This window comes from Mirounga leonina, unplaced genomic scaffold (assembly GCF_011800145.1).
Source record: "Mirounga leonina isolate KUSES-001 unplaced genomic scaffold, KU_Mleo_1.0 Mir_94, whole genome shotgun sequence".
NCBI lineage: Eukaryota > Metazoa > Chordata > Mammalia > Carnivora > Phocidae > Mirounga > Mirounga leonina.
In genome coordinates this window covers 40,138,153-40,163,753 of record NW_023270855.1, presented here as the reverse complement: position 1 = coordinate 40,163,753, position 25,601 = coordinate 40,138,153, and the positions used below count along the sequence as shown (strand labels likewise).

At 57.3% G+C, this 25,601-nt stretch overlaps 2 protein-coding genes across 9 annotated transcripts; one reads left to right on the top strand and one right to left on the bottom strand.

Annotated features, from left to right (window-relative positions):
• Positions 1 to 547: 547 nt before the first annotated feature.
• CUNH3orf18 (chromosome unknown C3orf18 homolog) lies at positions 548 to 8,381 on the bottom strand. 2 transcript variants are annotated; one of them, XM_034997093.1, is made up of 5 exons: positions 8,083 to 8,381; positions 6,110 to 6,497; positions 4,039 to 4,064; positions 3,344 to 3,452; positions 548 to 2,135 (listed from the first exon to the last, which is right to left on the bottom strand). In XM_034997093.1, exons 2-5 carry the CDS (start codon positions 6,341 to 6,343, stop codon positions 2,055 to 2,057), a joined length of 450 nt encoding a protein of 149 aa, XP_034852984.1. In that variant the 5' UTR covers positions 6,344 to 6,497; positions 8,083 to 8,381; the 3' UTR covers positions 548 to 2,054. The 2 variants fall into 2 exon arrangements, with proteins under 2 accessions (XP_034852984.1, XP_034852983.1); XM_034997092.1 differs by having other exon boundaries at positions 3,344 to 3,491; positions 8,083 to 8,370.
• Positions 8,382 to 9,835: 1,454 nt separating this feature from the next.
• On the top strand, positions 9,836 to 20,808 carry HEMK1 (HemK methyltransferase family member 1). Of its 7 annotated transcripts, none has more exons than XM_034996905.1 (12): positions 9,836 to 9,935; positions 10,722 to 10,865; positions 10,993 to 11,333; positions 11,664 to 11,755; positions 12,081 to 12,174; positions 16,290 to 16,424; positions 16,750 to 16,814; positions 17,086 to 17,135; positions 18,102 to 18,210; positions 19,058 to 19,153; positions 19,305 to 19,418; positions 19,583 to 20,808. In XM_034996905.1, the coding sequence occupies exons 3-12, from the start codon at positions 11,262 to 11,264 to the stop codon at positions 19,674 to 19,676; spliced, it is 921 nt and encodes a 306-aa protein (XP_034852796.1). In that variant the 5' UTR covers positions 9,836 to 9,935; positions 10,722 to 10,865; positions 10,993 to 11,261; the 3' UTR covers positions 19,677 to 20,808. The 7 variants fall into 7 exon arrangements, with proteins under 7 accessions (XP_034852796.1, XP_034852793.1, XP_034852798.1 ...); XM_034996902.1 differs by having other exon boundaries at positions 10,993 to 11,371; XM_034996907.1 differs by lacking the exon at positions 10,993 to 11,333.
• Positions 20,809 to 25,601: the final 4,793 nt, after the last annotated feature.

The window sequence follows — 25,601 nt, the reverse complement described above, 5'->3', positions numbered from 1 at the left end:
CACTTAGAGTCCTGGTTTGTGGGATTTCCTGTGCTATAAATTGGGCAACCCTGAGAGAACCAGGACAGTTGTTCACCTCAAATCCTTCTGAACCACCCTGTAGGTGGTTTCCACACAAATAACCTTAGTGCTTCCCACCTCCACCTATCCCCTGCACCCTTGTGCTCCGGGAAAGACCACATTATTTTGTTCCCTTTTCTTCCACACCCAGCTCCTATGGATCCTGAGGCACCCCACCTCCCCCCTGGACCTTGGGGCTCAAGCCCTCTCCTTCCTCAGGCCCCACAAGGTCCTGTCCACTTGGCTTTTCCACCCTGGGTGATGGCAGGCATTGTGACCCCATTCCACAGTTGAGACACGAGGCCCCAGAGCAGCCTGAACTCAGGGCCCGGGGCATTTCATCAGATAGATCAAGGAAAACCAGCTGGGCTGCCAGCTCATTGCTGGGATCCAAGTGACTGTTCCCAGGCCCCCCACAGCCCCTAACCCATCCTGTCCCTCCTGGGGTTTCACACCCCAAGTGTCACAGGTTCACACTCTCTTCGTGTAAACATCTTAATTACATCTTTAATGCTCTCACATGGAGGTGCCAAGTTCCATTACAGCATCTGTGCGTCCCAAATCACCCACAGCCCTCCAGTTGGTTCAAGTGCTAACGTATTTATAGCATCGAGAGGAGGGAATACATCCCAAATCTTCCCCACACGGGTCTCCTAGGCCCTCCCCTCCTGACACGTGGTATTTGCCCGACAGAAGGTATGTGCTATCGCCCCCATGTCCCCTTCCAACCAGCAGAGGACAGCGACAGCGGGGAGGCTGGGCACGGGGGCGGGGGGCTTGCTTCTCTGCATGCTCGTGTGTGCATGCACGCCCAGAGGAGAAGGCTGCCCAGCTCTTGGGGTCTGGCTTGGTCCCATGCCTTGTTCAGATGCCCCAGGCTGGTGGAAGATTTCCCGAGGGGTGTTGGGTGGGTGGACAATGGGTGGGTGGGTTGTGCTATCAAAAGCTAGGTCTGTTTCCCAAGGGGCCATCCCCACACCCGTTTCAGGCAAAGTCACAATGTCCCTGGATAGCCCACAGCTTGGGACCACTGCCCTTAGACTGGCAGCCTCTCCTACAACCCTAGATCCCCAATATACACCAGGACAGGGAACTGTTTTCAGAAGCCAGTTACCTGGCTTGTAGAGCCCAGTGAAGAGATGTGGTGGGCAGCAGGACCTTCACCTTGGCTTCCCTCTCCTTTCAGCCCCCGAACACTGAAGGCAGAGAGAGTGGCCTATCCTGGTGCCCCTGCACACGTCAAGGGGTGGGGTGGACTTGGGAGGGTGGAGCCCATGCAGAGGGTCTCCATCCTACTCTGTGCCGGGACAGGGACATATGCCTGCACGCGAACACAGTCATGCACCTGCCTGGGGCCCTCCACACTATTCCCCCACCTCCTTCCCCTTTCCCAGCCAGTAGCTGGCTGCCAGGGAGGGTGGCTGGGAGGCCTCGTGGACCCTCCAAAATACAGATGGGCCCTGGGTAGGAGCAGCCCTCTTCCTGGCATCCTTGCCCACCAGGCAGTTCTAGTCTATCCCTGGGCTTCTCCCAGGGTGCCACCACATCCTGTCCCCAAGACCTGGTTGATTGCCCCTCCCTACTCCAGAGGAGGCTGCAGATTCCAAAGACAGGTCTCTCCCTGACAAAGGGGAACCCCTCCCTACTCTCCTCCCCTGCCCCCTCCCATCCCATGTCTCCCCCCACTTCCTCCACATTAGAGGAGCAGACCGTGATGTGACGGGTCTGGGCAGGACACAAGGAAGCCAGCAGTGGCTCTCAACTTTCCTGATATGAAGGATACCCTCTAGCAGGGCCCTCAGATCAGGAGACCTCAGTAGCCAGATGTCTAGCCTGGCCAGGGCCCTCTCTTAGAGCCTGGAGAGTCAGCAGGTGGGTCCTTGGAACAGCTGGGCCTCAGCAAGGCAGGTCTTGAGAGTGGGTCTTAACAATCAAGCTCAAGGGGCACGATGGCAGATGTCTTCATCAGAGGTCCAGGCCGGTCCTCGGGCCACTCACGCATGGATGGCATTGGCTACGTCAGTGAACACCAGCCGGCTGGGCCTCTGCAGTGGGCCCTGAGAGGGGAGCGTGGTCTGCAGAGAGACAGTCAAGGGCATCAGGGACCTCGACCAAGGCCACGTACTCTCTGGCCCAGTCACTTCCACCCTTGCTTCCTGGTTTGCCTGTTTGCGCTTGGCACCCGCTATGCCTTCTGCTTGGACTGCCCCCCTTGCAAGTTCAGCCTGGAACTACCATCTGGCTCTGATGACTCCTCCCCGCCCCCAGCCATCACCAGCTTGCCAGCACGCGCTTACCCTGTGCGCCTAGAGGCTGCATGAACGATGCAGGCACTCCTCTCTCCCAGCAGAAGGGGGCTCGCCTCTGCACCCCCCAGCCCTAGCACTGGGGCTGGACCAAGGGAAGCGCCCAGGAAACAACTGTCAAATTGTCAGTCGTCCCATGGGCTGGGTGGACCAAGGTTTTCAGCCTGATTTCCCAAATACCCCAAGTGGGGAATGTGTCCTGGTCAGTTGCCACAGAGCTGGTGGCACTCTCCCAGTGTGGACTCTTCCGGAGTCCGGTCTCCTAATTCTGCCTCTGGGAGGGCCAGATGCCCCCAGCAACCTGTGGGGCCAAGGCAAGGAGAAATGCAAAGGGGTTTCATGGGTCAGGAAGAGACCAGGTCTCCTCATGGTGCTCTGGCCCTTGGGGATTTGGGGGGCTGGTGGCAACCAGCCAGCGGCTCTGGCCCGGTGACCACACAGGCACCCAACCCTTTGGATGTAAGAGGCAAGTTTGGCTAGCGTCACCATCCGCCCAGGGTCTGTCAGTTACTAGGACCCATTAGTCTACTCAGAGGTGCCACTCTTCCAGAATCTGACCCCCACCACAACCCGCTCAGGAAACATGGGCCCTCAGGGGGGCAAAGGCACCAGGCTCTTAGCCCCCAACAATCTCCCATCAGCCCTCTCCTGCTTTCCTAGCCAAGCCATGGGGGCACACAGGGCAAGAATTAGAATTTTCACTTGCAGATGAGAAAGCAGGGGCTCAGAGAGGCCAAGGGGACTGCCAAGATCACGAGGCTAGCAGGGGCAAAGCCCGGCTGGATCCCAGGGCTGCCCTGGCCTTGTGCAGTCAGTTTGTGGGTGGCCATGGAGAAATTCTACCAGTTTCTAAACCTATGTACCTGAGAGCTGCCACCCAACCACATGGCGGGTGCTGGAAAGCTGCATGAGAAAGGAGGGAGGGTGGGGGTGGTAGAGTCCTGAGCAGGCTGCTGGGGGAGCCCGTTAGTGCCCACCTTGCCCTGCGCGGCCTGCACAGAGGCGGCAGCCTGCATGGAGGCGGCGTCGCGCCCATGTTCCAGCAGCTCCTGCTCCAGCTCATCTTGCTCCTCTGTAGGGTCGAAGCTGTACATGGGCATGAGCTGGTGGCGGAGTTTCTCCAGCCTGCGGGTGGGGGCAGAGGCTGCTGGGGGCACAGCAGACCCTTCCCCTCCCGCAAGCCCTCCAGGCCCTGCTCGCTGAGCACCTGAGTCCTAGCACACAGCTATGCTGGGGGCTGGGGGGGGGGGGGGCTCAGATTTCCCCCGGGATTAAATGAAAGACATTTTTTGTACTTGTATACCACCTCCCCCTTCAGATGGATAGTTACCCACTCCCGGGACCAGATGGGGCCATGGCCCACACAGGCATCATCTGTGGGGTCCATGGGGACTGCCTAGGCCAGGCCCTTGTGTGATCCACAGCCTCTGGGGGCCGGGCAGGGGCGGGGAGTCAGTGACCTGGAGCTTGGGGCAGTGGGGCAAAAGTGGTTCAGCACTCCCCGAGGGCAAGCCGCCAACCCCAGCCTTCAGTGGGCAGAAGAGGAACCGGCTCTCTGACAACGGAGAGGGGCCCCGACGGTGGTGGGACTCTCTTTTCCCACCCATGGCCCCTGGAGTCCAGCCCAACACTGCCAACAGGCTGCAGTTTTGGGTGGCAACTGGGGAGTTACCTTTTCTTCTTCCTAATGTACAAAACCTGCAAGAGAAGGAGCAGTGTCAGATGGCTGGGCAAGGAGTCCCTGATTAACCAGCAGTTCCTTGGGACAAGGGACAAGCTGAGGCCGATGAACAGGAGAACTGTGGATCCCCAAGACCTCTGGGATTCCCTCCCAGGGACACACACATCCTGCATTTGTTCCTCCTTTTGATGTGTATCAGATGCTGACGGTGCCCGGGCTGCGAAGTGGGGAGCAGGCCTGCATTGTCTCCACCAATACAGACTGCAGCTTCAGCCACTCAGCACCTGCCTTGGACTCTTCAAGGGGGAGGGGAAGATTTCAGCGCCCCCCTTCCTCTCAACACCCCCCAGGCCCAGAGCCTTGTATGGAAAAAAGAACAGGGGACAGGTAGTGGCCAGACTCTGCAGGGCAGTGCTCGAGGCAAGATCCTGGGCTGGGCTTCTGGGGTTTCCATGGGAGGCTGATAGCCTTCAGTGGACGGGGGCTGGGGAGGAGAGCCCGAGTGCCCGGACAGCAGTCCAGACTAAATGGCAGAACCCACATGCTGGAGGAAGGTAGGAAGGCCCCTGGGTCCTAACCTCCATTGTACAGACGTGAAGATAAAGGCTTAGGCAGCCTGAGGAAACATGCAAGACCCACGTGCTCTGGGCTGGAGCAGGACATCCGTGTACAAAGCACTGAGAGATGGGGGAAGAAGGGGCTGACCCCTCTCTGGTTTGGGCAAGAAGGCCCTCTACCCTGGCCCTCTGAACGTTCCTCCAGAATGAAGCATCATGGAGTCCTCCCAAGTTCCTGGGACATAATCTCTGGCCTAGAGTTGCAAGGGCAGGTTCCAGACCCCACTTTTTCCCTGAGGTAAGGCTGTTTGGGTTTGCTTCGCTGCCACATGGATGGCATGGGGAAACACTGGCGCTCCGCCTCGCCCCTGCCCCAGGAGGCTGCTCGCTCTGTGGGCTGCATCCTGGCCCTGCTCGCTGGCCAGCACTTGTTCTCTGGCGGCGATCCGGAGCCTACAGGGCCCATATGGCGACCTTGGTTGGACAGCAGCTCCAGCCAGGTCACGGATGGACCATCCACAGCTCTATTTGCCAGAACAACGCAGTCCTGAGCCTAAGGCTGGCCATCAGAGCCTGTGAGGGGCAGTGGCCAGGATGCCACCATTGTCAGGCCCCCTGGGGGACCTCAGGTGCACCTCCCCCCTTCCTTGTCTGAGCCAGCACCATCTCCAGCAGTCCCTCAGTGACATTTTGAGTGTCCGTGTAGCAGATTAGGGGGAGGGCCCATATCTGCAGGGACAGATACCAGATCTGGAAACGTCATATCCCCTATCAAGGAACACCTTCAGTCTTCACCCCAGCTCACCTCCGTTCAGAGGTCTGCCCAAGTTTGCCCCTTCTTGTGGTACTGGGGCCAGGCCTCCACTTTGGGGTCTCAGCTCTAATGTTGCCTCCTCAGTTTGTCCCTGACCACCTAGCCTAGGAAGTCCTCCTGCCCAATTCCCCAACTCAGTCCCTCCGGGCTTCCTTTGGCATCATTGGCTTTATCGGTCTCCTGTTCCCCGTAAGAACCGCCGGGCAGGCCTTAGTCTCCTTAGTCCCTGGGGACCTGAAGGCTCGGTCCAGGGCAGGGGCTTAGGAAATACCTGGCAAGTGAACGAAGGCCGCCAGCAGCCTGCCATACCCGGAGCAGCCTGCCTGCACTGTGGCCTGTGATCTATTCCTATCGTCTTCTAGCCTCTACTCCTACTCACCCTTCCCCGCACTTGCCTCACTGTCCTGCCTGCTGTGCCCAGAAACTCCTGTCTGCCTCCAAACTTTCGCCCATCAGGACCCTCCACCTGGAACGCCCTCCTGCCCAACTCCTCTGTGGCCCTCATGGCCCAGCTCAAGATGCCATGTATCCTTAGAACCCTCTCTGGTTCTTCCGGTTGGAGGCAGCCCCTCTGGTCTCCAGTGGACACATCCCTGGAGAAGGGGAAGACTGTGCTATCATTAACAGACAATTGTCTTCTGATTAGAGTGCCCCCCCCCCAACTGGTCAGCCCCAGCCTACCAGCTCTTACCATGGCCACAGCCAGGCCAATCACCGTGATGATCCCAAAGGACAGAAGCATTGTGCCCACACCAGCTGTGCTACCAGTCACATCAGGGATTCTGGTGTCATTAAAGTTGGTGGCTTCTGTGCTGAGGGTGGTGGTCTCAGAGGCTGGCCCCTCTGTGGCAGGCTCCAGGTCGGGCTCAGAGGTGGGTGGGCGGCTGCTGAGCCAGCCCCTGGCAGGCAGGATCCTGGAGTCCATGCCAATGCTGAGAGGGCCCTGGCTGGGAGACTGCCTGTGGTCAGTCAACCTGCCAACTCGCTCCTGACATGGGTAGTATCCCAGCCTGTGGCCCCTGCTATACTTCCAGGTTGCCACCTCCGAGGAGAAAGGGAGCTCCCCGGCCCCGTGGGTGCTGGAAGAAAAAGAAGGAAAAACATGAGGCTTAGGACAGGACTCAGTGGTGAGATCAAGTACCCCTGAGTTCTGAAGGTACTGGGGAAATAAAAGTTTGAGGGCAAGGGCAAGTTCAGGGGACATTAGGATGTGCTTTACTTAAGTACAGTTCCCGTGTAGATTTAAGAAGGTGAAAATGCCCCTTCTTTGAGGGTATGATAACATAGTGATCATACTTGGAAGATATGAAAGGTAGTGGGGAGCTTTGAAAGAAAAAGTTTCTCCCCTACATAATATCCACCCTTCCACCCCCCTACTCCCCACATTTCCCACCCCCTCACTCCCTGCCCCCCATATCCCTCACCTCCTGCTTGGGGAAAAAAAAAAACACGGCAGTGTTTTCCTTTCCTGGAGGGAAACACCTGCCCAAGAGTCAGATGACCCTAGGCATGTCACTCCACCTCTCTGGGTCTCAGTTCCTCTGAGTCTAAGATCAAGATTAAAAACAAACAGACAAACAATACCCCACCTCCCTCACAGCCTCACAGGGTTATAAGGTCATTGAAATGTCAGAATGAACTGGTCCCTAGGAAAGACTTAGCTCAGCGTAACCCTTACCCACAGTAAGCACCCAGTATATTGACTTTCCCCCCCTTGGCCAACACACTTGGGAAAGGGGGAGCCACAGGAGCCCCTTGACCTAGCCTGCTGTGTGATCCAGGCTATGTTTGCAGGGGATGGGGGCCGGGGAGTGGATGACGGGTGCGGAGAGACCAGAAGACAGGAAGGGGAGAGAGCCTAAAGTCGGGTCCCCTGGCAGGGCTTTTCTGCAGGCTTTTAGGGTCACTGGACCCCCATAGGGGAGCTAGGGGCTGCCAGGGACAAGGAAAAACAAGGTGAGCAGGGAGCATGGAGCTCCCACTCTGAGGTGCTTCTCTTCTCCCCCCCTCCTCTCTTGGGAACAGAGAGTAAGAGGTGCGGAGACCGGGGTGTGGCTTACCTCTTCCCAGGCCAGAGGCTCTGGATAGGGCAAGGTGGGAAGGGGTCGCAGCCACGCTGCAGAAGGGTGGGCCTAGGGAGGGGGGTACACAGCTCATGGCTGCACACATACATCCCTGTGCTAGCTCATGGGTGTATGTGGGGTGCCGTCCTGTGCAGGTGCATGGGTGTGCGGGGGGTGTGTACACACTTATGATGGCTCCTCAGGAAGGGGCAAGGTTGGCAAAGGGATATGGGGGCTCATCCCTCTCTGCCCTCTCTCTCTCCAGCTAGGCTGAACGCGTCAGCAATTCCAGGTTCTTTCTTGGCTCTGCCTCTGACCCCAGACATGACCTTGGGCCAGACCCTTAACTCTTGCTCTGGGCTCTGTTTACTCCTCGGTCCAAAACAGAGAAAAGGCCCCGCTCATCACTGTCTGGTACTGCCCGAGGGTCCAAAGGGCAAGAGAAGGAAACGGCTGAGATGGGTTAGCACCGCGACCTCCGAGAACCCGCATACCGTTCTCTACCAGGTTCCTCAGTCCTCCCTGCTCCAATCCCCATCCCCGCCTCTGCGACTCGGTGATTCCTCCATTCTTGCACAGAAGCTGCGACCTCAGCACTTACTTAATCCTCTCTGGGGCGCCGAGCTCAGCCGGAGAGGCTAGGGGTGGTGGCGATCGGCAGACGGCCAGGGCGGGGGGCAGCGGGTCCGAGCCCAGGTCCGCCCTCCCAGTGCGCCCGGAGCCGCGGGCTGAGCCCGCTACAGCGCACCGCCCGCAGCCGCGAGAGCCGGCTCAGCCAGCCGGGGCCGGGACAGGCAGGGCCTGGACCCACCGCGGGGGTGGGGCCGAGGCGAGTAGCCCCGCGGTCCCCCACGCTCCAGCGCCTCGCCTCCCTGCCGGCTCCTCGCCCCCGGCTCCCGATTGGCTGTCAGGCCCACAGCCTGCCTGGCACTGGCCCGCTCGCCTGTCGCTGGATCTGGCTCCGCCCCCAGCAGGAGCCGGACACAGGGTCTCGGTTCGTGGAGACTACCCCTCATTACCCGTGGTCTACGCCGAAGTCGGGTACAGGTCCGTGGGTGGCCAAGCCCTTCCTGCACCAGAACTCGGGCGGAGTTCCACCTCCGCCGAGATAGATTGGTGCTCCCCAAACGGAGGCGGACGCTGGAGGCTCCCGGAGAGCATTGGACTGGGAGTCCTTGGACCTGCGTTAACTGTGGCTCGCCCCTTTACTGCTTTGTGACCTAGAGCGAGATGTTTCCCTTCCCTGGAGCTCGGCTTCCTGCTCAGATGGGCTCTACTGAGAGGATTCTTGGTGAACTACATCCAACCTGGGCTAGAAATGGGGTAGCTCAGTCCAGAGAAGTTGGGAGCTGTTGGTATTATTATTGGAGAGGTATTATTATTGGGCAGTCTGACACAGGCAGCAAGGCTACATATACACCTCATAATAGCCTCCATCTACGGCGCGATCATCTCAGGGGAGGGGCCTTCAGATACCTTGTAATCCTTGGGTTCTCAAAGGAACTTACGGGGATCACCCCGAGAAGCTTTTGTTACAAATGCAGATCCCCGAGTCTCCCCCACCCGCCCCGCCCCCGCCCCCCCCCTCCCCCGGTCTGGGACCGAGTCCGGGGAAACTGCATGTTTATTAGTTAACAGTGATCTAGTTAACAACAGATTCTGGTGGGGGAGGGCGTCGGCAGGCCACACTTTGAGGGACATTGCCATGAATTTTGTATTAGGAGCAACTGAGGCCCACAGAGTGAGCTGGCAACAGTCACGATTCGAACACAGGTCTCCCGTGTCCGGTTTCGAGTCCCCTGCTCCAAACCCTAAAACCCGGGAACAAAAGGGTCAAGAGCGGCCCCGGGGTCCAGTAGCCACCTGGCCCCCAGCGCGACTCGGGCCGCTTCCTCGGCCAAGTCCTGGACACCGGATCCCACCCCTAAATTGCTACCCGCCCCCAACACTGGAATCCGTCCACGTGCTGCTTGGCCTGCCCTGAGGCTACGCTCGACCACGCCCCTGGATCTCGCACCCCAATTCCAAACCCGGAGCTGGCTGGCGACACGCCCCCGCTCGGACCGACAACACACCGCCCGCGGCCGGGTACCCAAAAGCCAGCTCCGCGTAGTCCTCGCGGGCTGGAGCCATGTCCCTTCCGTGACCTTCAGGAAGAATCGAGGGCCCTGGCCCCGAGGGAGCAACCTCCCACACATCCACGCACTCTCCCACCCGTGGGGCTGCGGGCGTAACCCGCGTGGCTTTCACAGCCTACCCAGCAGTCCGCTGGAACCCGGGAGCCCTAGGAACCCGGGAGCTGGGGGTTGCTGGATCCGCCCGAGCCCTTTCTCAGACGCGCCGACCCCGGAAGCAGGGCGTCCGAGGGAGGGCACCGCGGGTCATGCACATCCGGGAGCCGAGCCCCGGCAGTTCCTGCCGCCAGGAGGGCGGGCGGGATAACTCTTCAGGCAGGTATGCGCTAGAAATGGGAACCGGGACGGGGGCCCCTGGACTGCAGTACCCTCGAGACCCCCCCCCCCCACCTCGCGTTATGTAGATGAAGAAACAGGCTCGGGGAGAGGCGACCTCGCCTGGGTCATTAACGATGCCTTGCAGAGCTGACAGGGAAGCGGCATCCCTGACTTCGGGTCTCGGCTCTTCCTGGGGCAACGCTCAAGTGGACAGAGCCGCCTCTGGAGTCCGGAGGACCTGGGGTTGTGTCCTGCCTGGGACAGTTCTAGCTAGGTGATCTTAGGCAAGTCGCTTTCCCTCTTGGAGCCTCCTTTCCCTCCCAGCTTGTTTTTGAAGATGTGACACGTAGCAGGTGCTCAGTACATGCTAGTTTGGACCTTGGTCCGTGCTAAGGGAAAGGGAGCCACTGATTTTAAACCTGGTAAACCTTGTTTGTGACATCTTAAATATAAAGTTAACAAAAATTGTCCATTTTTTTTTAACCTGGCAATTTATGCTGATGTTTAGGATTATGGGTCAAATGGGGGTGGGGACGGAGAGTTTTAGCATACATATCAGTCACAATACAAGCAAAATGTCAAAAGCAAAGCACCCCAAGCAAAGGCAGCCTCCTCTGTCTTGTAATATTAGTTAAGAGCATATAACACTGAGTCCCTTCTATGTGTTGAGCTGGCTCTCAGGCCCTTGGTATTCATTGTCTAATGTACTGCTTGCTATGGAGTTGGTGTTATTTTCCCCATTTCATGGAGGAGGACACTGGAACTTAGAAATGATGATTTTCCCAAGGTCACACACACTAGAGGGAACAGATCTGTTCAACCCTCAAGCCTGGGTCCGGACGCATCGCCAGGGACTGAGCTCTGGCTTCAGCCCACTTCAGCTAAAAATGTGAAGAAAACATAACTGGTCAAGACAAGAAGAATCAAATAGGTGGGTGAAGGTCTAATGGAGTTAAGGAGGTAGCAGAGCAAGAGCATGCCCTCTCTCAGGCAGCAGGTCAGAGGGGAGTGCGTCACATAAGGCTCAGCTGTTCTTCTGGTTCTCCTTCCTCTCCCAGGGTGGCAGTCACATCTGGGCCAAAGCCACCTTGAGGAGTCAGAGCCCGTGACCATCTCCACCTGGTTGGAGCCAGTGATTATCTTCAGCAGCTGATATCACAAGGAAGATTTAGGGACCTGGGAGCACTCAGGAGAGTCTTTCCCGGAGACATGGAGCTTGGGGGCCGAATGCTCTGGGCCCTCCTGTCTGGCCCCGGGAGGAGGGGAGGCACCAGGGGCTGGGCCTTCAGCTCATGGCAACCCCATCTGCCTCTGGCTGGGTCATTGAATGCCACAGAACTGGTCAGCCACTGGACTGCAGTCTTTGAGAAGAGGGGCATCCCTGAGGCCCAGGCATCCAGTGAGTACATCGTGGCTCATGTCCTTGGAGCCAAAACAGTTAAGTGCAGAGTTGTCAAGAGGGCAGAAGAGGGGGGAGGGAGGACCCTGGGGAAGAACATCTGGGCTTTTCTGCCCCACTGAGAGTGCTGAGAGTGATGGGAATTTTCTGAAGGATTGTCTTAGGTAGATACTTATTCATTCATCTAAGGAACTATTACAGTGTGTGTCAGACAGTAGGGGTCCAGGGATGACCAAGGTGGCCAGTGTTGGGCCCACAGGCATTGTCCACATAAACCTGGGTTAGGCCCCTAGACTGGGGAGCCAGCTGCTCACATTCTCTGTGGGGCAGTTTCAGAGCCTGAGACCAGTACTTTGGACCCAGCCCCTGACCTCTTGGCAGCTACAATGCATCCAGGAGCTGAGTAGCCGCCGATTGCAAAGGTGAGCACCCATGGGCCAGACCTTAGGGCTCTGTGTGGGGAACAGGTGTCTGGTTTCCCCCAGCCTGACTAATTCATGGTCAGGAAGGAGGAAAGTATCCAACGACTGGGGAGGTGTTGATATGAGGTATTGATGAGAGGGGGATCACGCAAGTAGAAAGGAAGAAGGGAGGGAGGGAAGGCCTTGGCTTGGCGCAGAGTCCTGGGGCACAGGAGGCATGACCCTACCTGACATTTTTGGTATCCCACAAGTGGTATCTCTCAACCCAGTCATGGTCCTGTTGGTCCAGGCTCTGGCACTGATCGCCCAGCTGCCCCCTCTGCAGGATGCCTGTGCAGTACATCCTTGGCGAGTGGGACTTTCAAGGACTCAGTCTGAAGATGGCCCCCCCAGTGTTCATCCCTCGCCCGGAAACAGAGGTAGGTGTGCAACTAGGACAGGGCTGGAAACAGAGGTAGGTGTGCAACTAGGACAGGGCCGGATGGAGTTAAGGGTGGTGTTTAGGGCACCTGTCTTGCCCCGGACTTCCTCCAGGGGGTGCTGGGACCCCATGATTATGGTTCTCAGAGGCCTTGCTCTTCCCTACTGGTGTCTTCTGGTTGGCGGGGTAGGTGGGGCCAAGAGTGCAGGGGTCTCCTGCTGGCCTCCTTGACTGTCCTCACATCTCAGGCCACTGCCCCAGTATGCAGGCCTGGCCTACCCAATCCATGGGGGGAAAATGCCCTCCTCCTCCTCAGGAGGCATGGGTGAAGTGGATAGGGTTCCAGCTGGACACCCTGAGGCCTGGTGCAGCTATGTGACCTCAGGTAAGTCACTGTCCTTTCTGGGCCCAGATGATAAGAGGGTTGGGCCTTCAGACTAGGGAGGCTGTGGAAGGAATCTGTGACTTGGCGGTCCTCTTAGATCTACTGTCTGGTCAGGTAATCCCCTCCTGTCCCTCAAATTACTAGGACTAGGGATTGTGTGGCCCCAGCATGCTGTCCCTAGGTGAGGCACCCTTATTCTGGGAGAGATGCTTTCTGTGGCCCTTCTTGGGCTTCCCCTTGACCTTGTAAGGAGTGACAGAGAGCAGAGCAGGTGAATGGAGCTGTGTGTGGGCTGATGGGCGAGCTAGAGGGCACCAGGTTCTGAGAAGGGGTGTTTCTCGAAAGGTACCCAGGCATACAACCATTCCTGGGAAAGATCAGCCTTCATTCACCTGCCCAAAAAGGGACCCAGAGCCCCTCCTCACTTTCCTAGCCTCTTTCCCCTAGCCGAGAAACCCTCTGACCCCATGCACTTCCACATCATGTGGTTGAGAAGCCAGGTCCTTGCCTTACAGCCCAGTGTTGGGAGGGACACTAGGGAATCTGAGAACTTCCTGAAGTCACAGGGCTGCCAAGGGGAGGAGAATGGGGGCAGTGTTTGGACTTCCTGACTCTGGGTCAGGGCCCCAAACCTCCCTTGGGGCTACCCCATCTGGGATTGGACGAGCTGGGATGGGGTGCAGAGATCCAGAGCAGGATGTGGCCTGCCACCTGTAGCCTCTTGGGAGGCTACTCTGTGTCTTCCCCAAGCCTGTGACCTCTGGCTGGGAGGTCACTCACTGTCTCCTGAGGCTGTCAAGGGTCAGGGCATGGGAGGGAAGCAACCATGATGACCTTTGAATCCCCTCAGAGCTGACTCGGCACCAGCCATGCGCTCCAGGGTTCTGAATGTCGGATGTGGACTTCCGGCTCCCATGTGGGGCCTCCCCCGCCATTCCTGTGTGGGTCTGGGCCAGGAGAGCAGCTCTGCTGCAAGGGGGAGGGGGAGGGAAGACAGAGGGGGAGGCTGTGGTTGGGAGGCCAGGTCCTCACCTCACTGTACAGACATTTCTGAGAACTTGCCAGGTTTGCCCCAATGTGAAGCCACACTGGGGGATGCTTTACCAAGAACTTGAGAGGACGTGGCCTGTGGCAGGGAGTAGGGAGAATGGGGGCAGGGAAGAGATCATGGTGCCTGTGTTCTTTCCATCCACTGAAGGGCAGTTTCTGATGACGGGGGCAGAAGTCAGAAATGTGAAGCTGTAGGTGGCATGTGGCCTGATGAGTTGGGCTTTCCCTGTGGGTGGGAAGGTGGCTCAATCCTCAGCCTGGCAGTGTGTACAGTGGGAAACCCAAGGCTGGGAGTGTGAACCATTCCTATCCAGCCTGGCGAGGTGAGGCTCTGTGGGGTGTAGGAGGCTCAATGCCTTGTCTGTGATTGGCTTGAGGGAGGCAATGCCACCCTCCTCGGGCTGCCCACCCAGAGCATCCTAATGGAGGGTGCTCACAGCACTCAGGTCCTGCTGAGGCCTGGGCCGACCTTTTGAGGGGGTATAGGGTCCTGCTGAGACAGCGGCTCCAGCAGAGCCAAAAGCTCCCTGTTCCCCACATTCCCTCCTATCCCCATCCCATCATGGTTTTGGATTCTTCCCTTATTCATCTGGAGGAGGTGCCCTGGGTCTGTGACCACTTGGCTTTCAGCCTTCCCTAAAGAGCCACCAGTTTCAGACTGATGGAGGCTGGAGGCTCTTCACTTGGTGAAGAGGAGAGTTTTTGGACTTTTGTGGGTGGTCTCTACCCTTAGACCCCAGGTGGTCCCATAGCCAGGATGATCCTCTGGAGTGTAACAGAGGGTACTGGTGGCTGTGGGGGCCCAGTCTCTCAGCTTCACACGCTGCCCGGGGTGGCTGTTCATATATGTGGTGTGTGTCTCTCAGGTCAAGGGTGTCTTTGTGAGGAGGCTGGCCAAGAGGTCATTCTCCAACCAGAGTAGGTCTGTCTGGCCAGGAAACCAGGAGATGCTCACAGCCCTGACAAGTCTCAGCTCTCCTACCAGCTGCTCATACGTGGCCTCAGCACTGAGACCACAGTCTCCACCACAGCCCTAGGCTGCTTGTGCTATGTCAGTCCCAACACTGAGGGCCCAGATTGCTGCAAGCACCCTTAAAGTCTCCATTAGTGCCTGGTACAGGGCTGGTGGGAACAGGTGGGGGGGATAGAAAGGGTTGGACCCACTGGCCAAGTTCTACTGCCTTGGACTTGCTACCCTGGGGACAGGTGAGCTCTCTGCTCTGGGGATTGGGGGGCCTGGAAGGATGAAATGCCTTTTGGGACTCAGCACTGAGGAGCTTAAGTGAAAAATGGGTCTGAGCGATCTGGAGCCACTGAGCCTGACTGTTGACGTTGGAGATTTGGGGGGACCTGGTGGGGGGTCTGAGACTCAGGGTGGCTTCCCACAAGAGCTTGCCAAGCCCTTGGGAAGTAGCCAAGAGGCCCCCTGAGGGTCAGACCTTGCCTCTGGGACACACTGTGATGGGTTGGATCCCCGGTCTTCCCATCATGGAGCCTTCAGTCTGTTGGGAGAGGCAAACCGCATCCTAGACTTGAGACTCAATGGTGAGGAAAGCCATGAGAGAGAGCCTGGCAGGGAGTGAGGAAGCCTTTCTGGAGGAGGTGGACCTCTTTATAGATGAGGGAAGCACCCACTTGCTGATCCCTCTGCCCATTCCCTGAGCCAGCCCTGCCTGGGATCCTGGAGTCCCAAGTAGAGCGACCTCTCCTAAGGGCTGCCTTTGAGAACGAAGCACACTGCCCTTCCCCGGCTCCACGCCTGGCTACTTGGGCCCTCACTCCACTGCTCATTAGAAACAGTTGGCTTCTGGGTGGCAGCAGCCCTCCACCCTCACCTCTACCCTCTGTTGGCTTCCATGCACAGTCTCTGCAGGTGGCAGATGGTGGACAAGACTTGAAAGCCTGTTGTTTCCAAAGTGACACTGTCTAGAAGTGTCCCCCGGCCCCCAAGACAGGGGTGGTGCAGTCAGGCATCTCCTGTCACATCATGCCCACTTACCCTGTGCCCTGTGTATACCATAGTCCCTTTGGATATGGGGCTCAGGCAGGACTGTCTTCTCCCTACTGTGCCCCACCCCCATGAAGGGAATTCCATGTCCTTTTGGCCTGGAAACCTTCCTGGGAGTGTCCTAAGTTCAGCTCTATGAAGAAGCTGGGGACACTCTGGCTCCTGATAATTAGCAATCGTGAGCTGTAAGTTGGGCTCCAGGAGGGGACTTGGCTTCCTCAATGGCTGGTTGTGAGGATACAACAGATTAATGGAGGGAAAGCTCTGGAAGCAGGGCCAGTCACAGAGGAAGTGGCCAGGGACCATCAGGTATGGTTCTTAGCATTGCTATGAGCACAAGATGGGAGGCTGTCTGTAAAGGGCCTCGCTGGGGTTTATTGAACACTTACCATATACTGGGAATGGGATCTATGTTTCATGAGTGTGGTTCTGTTTAATCCCCCTGCCACCCAATGAGGTTGGTTATCCTCAGTTGCTCAGTTTTACAGATGGGGAATCTGAGGCATGGAGAGGCAGAGTGACCTGCCCACGGCCTGACATGAATATCAGTCTGGCTTTAGCCACCCCCGCTACCTTCACACAGGGCCTAACCGTGCTTGGGCTTCTGTACCAAGACCCCCAGGGGGGCCAGGTTGGCACTGACTCTGATTCGGACCCCTCTGCCTCACAGGAGCTGGTTGAATGGGTGCTGGAGGAGGTGGCCCAGAGTCCCTGTACAGTGGGAGCCCAAGGTGGCCCCCTCATTCTGGAGGTGGGCTGCGGATCGGGAGCCATCGCCCTCAGCCTGCTGAGTCAGCTTCCCCAGGTGAGCCCCCTCTGCATCCCTGTGCCCCACCCTGAGTAGACTGGGACTGCCACTCACTGTCCCTCCCACTGATCCTCCCCCACCCATCTCTGCTAGAAGCACTTGATGGGAGATGGCCAGATGTGGGAGGACAGGGCTGCCCCCAGCCCATCATGGTCACAGCCCCCATCCCCTTTTGTCTGGCCAGACCCTGGCTACAAAGAAGGGACAGCTGTTGGGTATTTCCCTCCTCTCTGGTACGGGGATGGAGGGGAGCTCTGGTCTCCAGGCCTGGCTTCTCTGGGCACCCTGCCTCCTATGTACCCTTTGTTTGTTCTTGGGGCAGAGCCGAGTCATTGCCGTGGATAAAGGAGAAGCTGCCATCTGCCTGACCCAGGAGAATGCTCAAAGGTAGGTGGACAGGGGTAAAAAGGGCCAGGATTGGGGAAGTCCAGCTTTGGGGCCTCTTCTCAATCCCTATTTAGATGTCTTACTCACTGATGTCTGCTTTCCACTCCTAAGAAAGGGGAGGTGGGGTGGAGCGGCCTGGCATAGACCCCACAGGGTTATGAAGGACGGTGGGCACCAGAGATCTGTCAGTCCAAGAAGGGTTTATTCTCATAGTCCTGGTAGCCATGGGTAGGAGTCTTCCCGGTGCTCACTTCACTTCCCATCTCTCCAGGCTTCGGTTGCTGGACAGAATTCGGATCGTCCCCCTCGATGTGACCTTAGGTATCTTCCCTACTGGTCTTCCCTGGGGGGCTGGATCCTGGGCACTGGTGCTGCTCGGTGGATGGGCACTCTGCAGAAATGGAAGGAGGGCTTCCCCACCATTCATTTATACATGCCCGTGCACACATGCACACACACACGTACACATACGGGGGATCTCAGACCAATCCCTGCTGAGGACAGGCAAGTCCCTGTTGCCTTGTGGGCTGACCTGACCCATGCAGGGACCGGCCACAGGGTCTTTCTTACTTTCTGAACCCCCCCATAACTAATGAGTTTTTAACTAGGGCTTGCTTGTTGTTGAGAGATAAGCAGAAGCTCAAGAGAAAGCTTTTAGGACCAAAATACTTTAATACTGCCCACCCTGCCCCTGTGTCTGGCCCAGGCACGGTACATACAGCTCAGCCACACCTTTGCAGAGTGTCCTTGGGTTCTGGCTCTGGTTCTGGCTGCATTACGTATCCACAGGATCTTTGAGCCTCATAAGTGCCATCCCTAGAGTGCGGTACACCTGGTGTAGGACATGGCATCTGGATGGAACCAGGAAACAGAGTTGCCAGGAATTGACTGAAACCAGGCATGTCCTCCGTACACTCAGTCCATATTGGCTAGGAGGCAGTGCATGGCTGGGCCAGTGGGGCTGCAGAGGACAGAGGCTCTTGCTTTGCCCAAGCAATCAGAGAGGGCTTCCTGAAGGTGGCACTTGAGCTGAGTTTTGCTTATTGAGGAGGTTTTTGACAGGAAGAAGAGAGGGCAAGGATATTCTAGGGGAAGAGCTGCCATGTCAGAGTATACACGCTCCTGACCAGTCTGCTGGCTGGGGACCCTGGGCACTAATCTGCAAGCCTGGGTTATCAGGTCCAGAGATAGGCCCAGGGTGTGGCTTGGGGAGAGGGACTACCCAAGGGACCTGGTGGCAGGTAGAGCTACCACCCATTCTCTGCGTTGTGTTCCCTTTGACTGTAGAGGGGAGCTGGGCGCACCTCCTGCCCTGGGGCCCCATGGACCTGGTCGTCAGCAACCCTCCCTACATCTTCCACCAAGACATGGAGCAGCTGGCCCCTGAGATCCTCAGGTGCAGGGTGTGGTGGGAGGGAGGCCGGGCCTGAGAGGGCCTAGTAGGATGTGTCTGCCCTGGGGGACTACACCATTGGGAGGTACAGGGAGGGAGAAGGGACTGAAAGGGGCAGCGATGTTGAAAGAAAGGCTCATTCTGGAGCCCACAGACCTACTTGGTTCAGCTTCTGCCTTCCCACTGAAGACCACTGGATAATCACAGAACCTCTCTGAGCCTGACCTTTGAAAGGGTAGTGGTAGACCTTTGCAGGGCCACGGGGAGGACCTAGCAATGACTCATGTATCAGATGTGGTATAGAATTACATAGAAGGTGCTCAGATGGGTACATCATTTTACAGAAGATTGAGGCCCGGAGAGGAAAGATGCCTGGTCCAAGGTCATGTGGGGGCTTAACAGGAAAGCGGGGACTAAGACCCTACTCCAGGCTTTGCACTGAACATCCTGTTCTCAAACGATCTGAGAACCAGGGGTAGCCCAGAAGTCCTTGGACAAGGCAGCGGTAATGTGGGTCAGGGTGCTGGCTCCCCTTTTCCAGGTTTTCAGGAGTGGTTTGGGCCAGCTACAGGCTTCCCCAGACCAAGCATAGGAGCAGCCTTATTGTGGGGAGACCCTCATGCCCTGCTATATCCATCAGTGGGATTCACTGAGCAGCCCAGCACTGCCTGGTGGGGTGCTACCTGTAGGAGGTAAGAGAATCAGAGCTGCCATTTGGGGGCCCTCTCTTCTGAGTCCTCAGATTTTCTGAGGCTGAGAGTGTAAGTTCCACAGGGTCCCTTTGTGGAGGGCTCTGCTCCGCTCTTCCACACTTTTCAGAGGCTCTAACCTTCCTCTGTTTCCCCTTCAGCTATGAAGACCCACTAGCCCTGGATGGTGGGGAGGAGGGCATGGACATCATTACCCACATCTTGGCCCTGGCACCTTGGCTCCTGAAGGACTCTGGGTATGGATAGGGCAGGTCTCCTGGGTCTGTCCCAGTGTGTACTGGGCCTGCCCTAACAGTCATTCTTACCCCACCCCTCCCAGCCCAGGCAACGCAGAAGTACAGGTCCCAGCCCTGCCTGGTTGAGCTGACCCATTTCTCCCCCATGTAGGAGCATTTTCTTAGAAGTGGACCCAAGACACCCAGAGCTTGTTGGCAGCTGGCTTCAGAGCCGGCCTAACCTGTTCCTTGATCTCGTGGCTGTGCGCAGGGACTTCTGTGGGAGGTGAGCTCTACCCACCCCTACCCCCACCACCACACCGGTCTTTCTACCCAGGCTATCCACAGCTCTGGCTGTAGGACTGTAGGGAGAGTGTACCGTTCCCACTCTCTGCGCATCCCCTGGGACCCAGGCAGTGAGTAATTGGCCTCTTGTCCCTGTCTCCTTAGGCCCCGGTTCCTGCATATCCGGAAGTCTGGGCGACAGCGTGGCTGCCCCGCAGATGCCTGGCCAGGGCCCCAGCCTGCCAGAGTGCCTGGCTGATAGTTCTCCCTGGAGAGCTACTTGGAGGAAGGTGATGGTACCTTCCAGAACCCAGATGCTTATGACATTTCCCATGATTCTGTGATTCTACATTTTTTTATGTTCTAGGAGACTTGGGGGTAGAAGCAAGGGTGGGGATGTCTTTCCTGGGGTGGCACAGAACAAGGGCATCCATAGTTTGACCCAGAGCTGAGCAGACCCAGGTTCCTGGTCTGGTTCCATCCCATCAGAGTTGCCAAGGGCAGGTTGCTCAATGTCTCTGTGGGTGGAATTGCCTTGGGGATGTTGGGAGATAGGGCCAATAAAGTGTCGAGAGACCAACAAGTAGTGATCTAATGTGATCACTGTGATTTGTGGGTCGCCTGACCCCTTGTCCCCAGGCAGTGCTGGGGGTAGGAGCTTCCTCCTACCCCAGCAGGGCTGGCCATCAGTCTCCTACCTAGTGGGGGTGTGGGAGCATGGTGTGGAAAAAGGCACATGGGTGCCCCTCCTGGGCCTTGGATGCCAGGGGCCTTGGCACTGAGCAGCTCACTCCTGGGGGTTAACTTAGCCCTCCACTGCCCTGGGTGTGCTCTCACACACTTCCCTGACTGGGCCTAGGCTCTGAGCACAGGAATGTCATCTGAGCTTCAGCTCAGAGATGGCTGCCTGCTTGCTGGAGGGGAGTGGGCTGAGGGCCTGCACTGTTCTGGTATTACACATCCACATTTATTTAATGGAAGGTTTGTGTCAGTGAGGAGTGAGCAGGGTTTATGTTTACTTTTTATTATCGTAGCTTTTGGTTAAAACATTCCTTCCAAATTGACCTTGGAGTTTCAGATCACTCCTCTGTCCCTGGTTGGGGCTGGGGAGAGCGAGAAGCCCAGAAGAGCGGGCATCTGGTTGTGACCTCCACCCCTGCTCTGGTCTGTGCAGATGTGTGGCCTCCCGGAGCCTAGAAGCCCAGCCCTCCTGCCCATAGCGGCAGGAAACCTCCAAGTTGGCAGGTGCTGATGTGACCCTGCATCAGGTTGGGTTCTGAGGAACATGGCAGACCGAGCTGGCTTACCCCACTGGCACTTTCTTTTTCTTGTTTTTTTGTTTTGTTTGTTTTTTGCCTTCTTAAAAAATTATTATTATATAATGTATTATTTATTTCAGGGGTACAGGTCTGTGATTCATCAGTCTTACACAATTCACAGCGCTCACCATAGCACATACCCTCCCCAATGTCCATCACCCAGCCACCTCATCCCTCCCACCCCCCACCCCTCCAGCAACCCTCAGTTTGTTTCCCAAGATTAAGAGTCTCTTATGGTTTGTCTTCCTCTCTGGTTTTGTCTTGTTTCATTCTCCCCTCCCTTCCTCTATGATCCTCTGTCTTGTTTCTCAAATTCCTCATATCACCCACTGGCACTTTGAAGGGCCTGATCTGGTGGTGCGGTGGCCAGAGGCAGTGTGGTCTAGTGGGCGGCATCCTCAGCTGGGGCCAGGCTGCTGGTTTCCAGGGCTGTGTCTCCACCGGGACCTCAGGCAGCTCCTTTCTCTCCTGGTTCCAAGGGCAGCGCAAGGTAGCAGCCTCCTTTGACTCTTAGTCAGCCAGGTGGCGTGGGTAGCTGGCATCTGAATGCTCACTCTCCCAGCAGGCACTCCCCAAGAGAAGGTGGGGCCTCACATCCCGTGGTGGGAGCTAGCCAAGTGGAGATGGGAAGTAAGGTCCCTGCCTTTGGGAGTCTACACTGCTGGGGTCATACCTGGCGTGACTGACCACCCCCCGCCACACGCACTGTGGCTGGGGGTCACGTGTGCCTTAGCAGGGGCCACACGGTGGCTCCCGGGGCTCCAGTATCCTGCCCCTTGCCCAGCCCCAGCTGCGTGGCCTCCTTTGAGGAGGAGCAAGGACTCCCTGTCATGGCTACCTGGAAGGAACCTGGGCGGGTGTTGTAGGGCAGAGCCAGAGTGAGGCTCCTGGCTTTTGGAGGCCCTGGTGCTCTCAGACCTCTGCCTGCGTAGGGCCTTACCGATACTGCCCTTCTCCTCCTGCCCGTGCCCTTTGGCTCTTGCTGTCTTCGGCAGCATCTCAGGGCAATTGCCCTGAGCCAGCAGTCTGTTGCCCTTTGTCCCACAGTCTGGGCCACACCTCAGCCAGTGCTGGCTTCCCTGATGGTCTCACCCTCCTGGCCTCAGACCCATCACTGAGGAAATGTCTTGGCAAACATGTAGATATGGCACCTTACGGTAACATGAGGAGAGTAACAGTGTAGGGACAGCTGGGGTCACTGAAGCGGGAGCCACTTTTGGGGACAGCCCTTCCCAGAAAACCGTGAGGCCCCTCCTGTCCCTCCTCACAGGGCTTGAATGCTCTGAGGTCCAGGCCACAATAGCCAATGGCTCTCCCTGGGGAAAGCCAGGCTCACCTGCCCTGTCTTCCCACCTTCCTGGGGCCAGAGCAAGAGATGAATTACCCCCTCTAGCATGTGTCACGGAGCTGATGGTAGAGTCCAGGCTCGTCAGGCCCCTGAGGTCTTGAGGGATGTGCCTATTGCCCACCCAGCCTCCTTCAGCCAAGCCCTAAGCATGGGCAGGGGCCGTAGGAGTCCTTGACTGATGTACTCTGAAAGCAACTCCATCCCCTTTGCTGACAGTTGAGGAAGCTGAGGCTTTACCTCACAGTTGGATGCTTGTCCTAGCTGCCCATGGGTTTCTCTGTGGGGGCCCATCTAGCTGCTCTATTGAAATGTGCCTCCCAAACCCTTTTCTACCACCTGCCTGTAGCTGGACCCTGGGCCATTTTACTGCTGCCAATCCATGCCCTAAACCCTTGGCTGTCTCCTCATGACATGAGTGTGCTCATTGTATCCTACAGAGTCCAGGTCTGAAGAGATGGGGGAAGATGGCTATGGGAAAGGCCTTGCAGACCCTTTCGAAGCCCCGTCAGTGCTCTGAGTAAGCTTCCCTCAGAACAGCGGGTTCCACTGCTCAACAGGCTTTGAGAACTGATTTAACCTTTTCAGGCCAGCATGTCCTTCCCTGTCCACTTCTGGATTCTTCAGTCCGCTGCCCTGGACTGCAGCCTCCCTGCAGAACTCTCCATTCCCTAAACACAACTCCTTCCCTTCACCCAGCAGTGCCTTTCGTCAGGAGTGCCTTGCCCACCCCCGCCAGTCCAAACGGTCCCCTCCTTCAGGCTGCAACCCAGAAGCTGCCTCCTCCAGAACGCCTGCCCTGACCTCTCTATTCTCACCGCCAGCCCCTAGCCAACACCAGTGACAGTCTGCCCCATGTACTTGGAAACCTCCCTCATCTCTCCGGGGCCCCACGGTCAGTGATATCCACTAATAAACCAGCAACGTATGTGTTTTCTAGAATGAAGCTGGGACTTCCTGTGTGGCTCACGTCTGACCTGACAGCAGCTTTTGCATACTCTGGCCAGTAGGGAGAAGAAGCCATGAGGGCCCGGCCGAGCTAGGCAGCTGTCCCAGTTGAGCCATGGCTGCTAATGGGCTCAAGTGCACCTGATCTGTGCGCAGCGGCTGCGCCAGGAGTACAGGCTGTCCTTGGCGGCAGCAGGGGCAGGCGCCAGGTTTCCTGGAGCTCTGGGCTCCAGCCAGCCCCCAGCCAGAGTCTTGGCCAGAAGAACGGCCTGATCCCTTGTCACTAATAGAGGCCTGATCCTCAGTCCTGGATCGGCCCTCTGGACGGAGCTGGGGACTGTCAAAGCAACCCTACCCCTCCTGTGGCAGATCGAAACATGGCCCCAAAGATGCCTGTGTCCTAAATCCCCCAACCCTGTGAATGTGTTGCCTTACACGGCAAAAGGAACTTCGTGGGATCTTGAGATGGAAAGATTAGCCTGGATTATTCAAATGGGCTCAGTTGTAATCAACAAGTGTCCTCAGAAGAGGCGGGGCGGACTGTCAGTGAGAGGAGATGCGAGGGAAGCAGACGTCACGGGCAGCCGGGGGGAAAGGGCCGCGAGCCAAGGAATGCAGACAGCCGCCAGACACTGGCAAGGGCAAAGAAATGGATTCTCCCCTAGAGCCTCAAGAAAGAACAGAATCCTGCCAGTACCTTGGTTTTCACCTAGTAAAGCTAATTTTGGATTTCTGACCTCCAGAACTGTAAGATGATAAGTTTGTGTTTGAAGCTGCCGGATTTGTGGTAACGTGTTATAGCAGCAACAGGAAACTACTACAGATGGTAGTACCTGAAGGGAAGCGCTGCCCTAACAGATACCTGCAAATGGAAGTAGCTTTGGCAATGGCCATGGGCTGGAGGGAGTTTGAGGTGCATGATAGATTGCCTTGAATACCTCTGCTCGGAGAGCTGGGGTGGCTGCAGTGCCCAGGTGGGGGGTGGGGAACCCTGCTCCATCTGGAGACCTAGGCTGCCCAGGCCCCCCCATCCACAGGTCTCACATACGGTAGAGAGCTGGCCCTTGCAGCGAAAAGACTAGAAGAGTGCTCAGAGTGGGCTCGGGAGAGGCTAACCTGGCACCAGGGGCAGCTAGGGAATGGGACTGTGATCAAGGGAGGGGAAGCAAGGCTGGTTTCCACAGTCCATCGATGGTGGCCTTCAGAGAGGATCGCAGAGACTGGATCTGAGCCTGGTCTTGGCCCCCGTGGAGTCACATGGCTGGCCCAGCACATCTTGAGTATGTGAACTCCCTGGGTTGCAGATACCATATCTGTGAAATGGGTACAGCAGTCCCTGACCTCAAGCTGATGGACCTGACCGCTCCATGTAAGCTGTGGAGGGTTCGGCTTCTTCCAGCCACCAGCCAGTGCTCAGCTCCTGCTACAGGCCCGGACTGGGCTCAGATAGAGTTAAGTCGTTCCCGGGATTTTCAGCCTGTGGTTCCCAAAGCTGAAGTGACCAACGAGAGTCCTTGACCCTGGCTAGGACCAAGATTCCACTACAGATGAAGGGGACTCAGGGGCTCTGGAGGCACCATCCCACCTGGCCAAGGCCTGGGGCTCCTGAAGCCACAGTCCTAACTCAGGAGCTGCAGGGAGAGCTGCTGGGAGGCCAGACATGGGCTGGTGTGCCTCATGGCAGGTCTGAGAATGTGGATTCTCCTGATATGCTTTGGACGAAGCCCAGAGGGGCCTGATCGTAATAGATGGGGTGGATTGTAGCAAGACTCATGTCTACTCCCTGATCCTCCCTCCTTCTAAACAGAAGGAAGGAGGTTACTCAGGGTCGCATAGCACTTGCCTCCTGACTCCTGGTGCAGTGCTCTCGGCCTCCATTGCTGCCAAGGGCCTGTGGTCATTTACTTGGATGGTGTGACTCTTTCATATGGCTCTTCAGGTAGCTCCTAAGGTCGCTCCTCATGGTAGCTCAGCCATTGCTGAGCGGCTGGATGGAGGAGGGGGTGGCCAGGACCACAATGGGGCCCGTGACTCTGACTGGAGCCTGGGGTGCCTGGAGCCACCATAAACTGGGGAGTGGGGGAGTTCAGATAGTCAGCTTAAGAGAGTGTGGGATGCCATCAGGACATCTCAGAGGCAGTGTCGGGCAATGGACAGGTGTTGGGAGATCCAGATGCGACCAGTGGGGGCAGAGGTCAGAGGCAGCCCTTTAAGTGGAATTGGGAAGACCACTCTCCCATGCCTGAACACGGCCAGCAACAGTAACCAGGCATCTCCACGTGCCAGCTTGGACCAGGTGCTGCACACCCTGGTATAAATCCTGTCTGCACATCAGGAATGGCGTCCTTGGCCGCTAGACAGGTAAAGAGACTAAGGCTTAAGTGGCCCAATGTCACACAACCAGGAAGTGGCCATGGTGGGGTTTGAACCTAGTCCTCTGATGTCCCAGCTGGGGGCCTGGGGTGGGGGTGGGTGGGGGGAGGTGGTGAGCAGGCCCTGGGGGCTGACTACAGCCCAGGGCATCAATTCCCAGAGAAGCTTCAATACCTGCGGGTGGGGGAGCGGCAGGGCT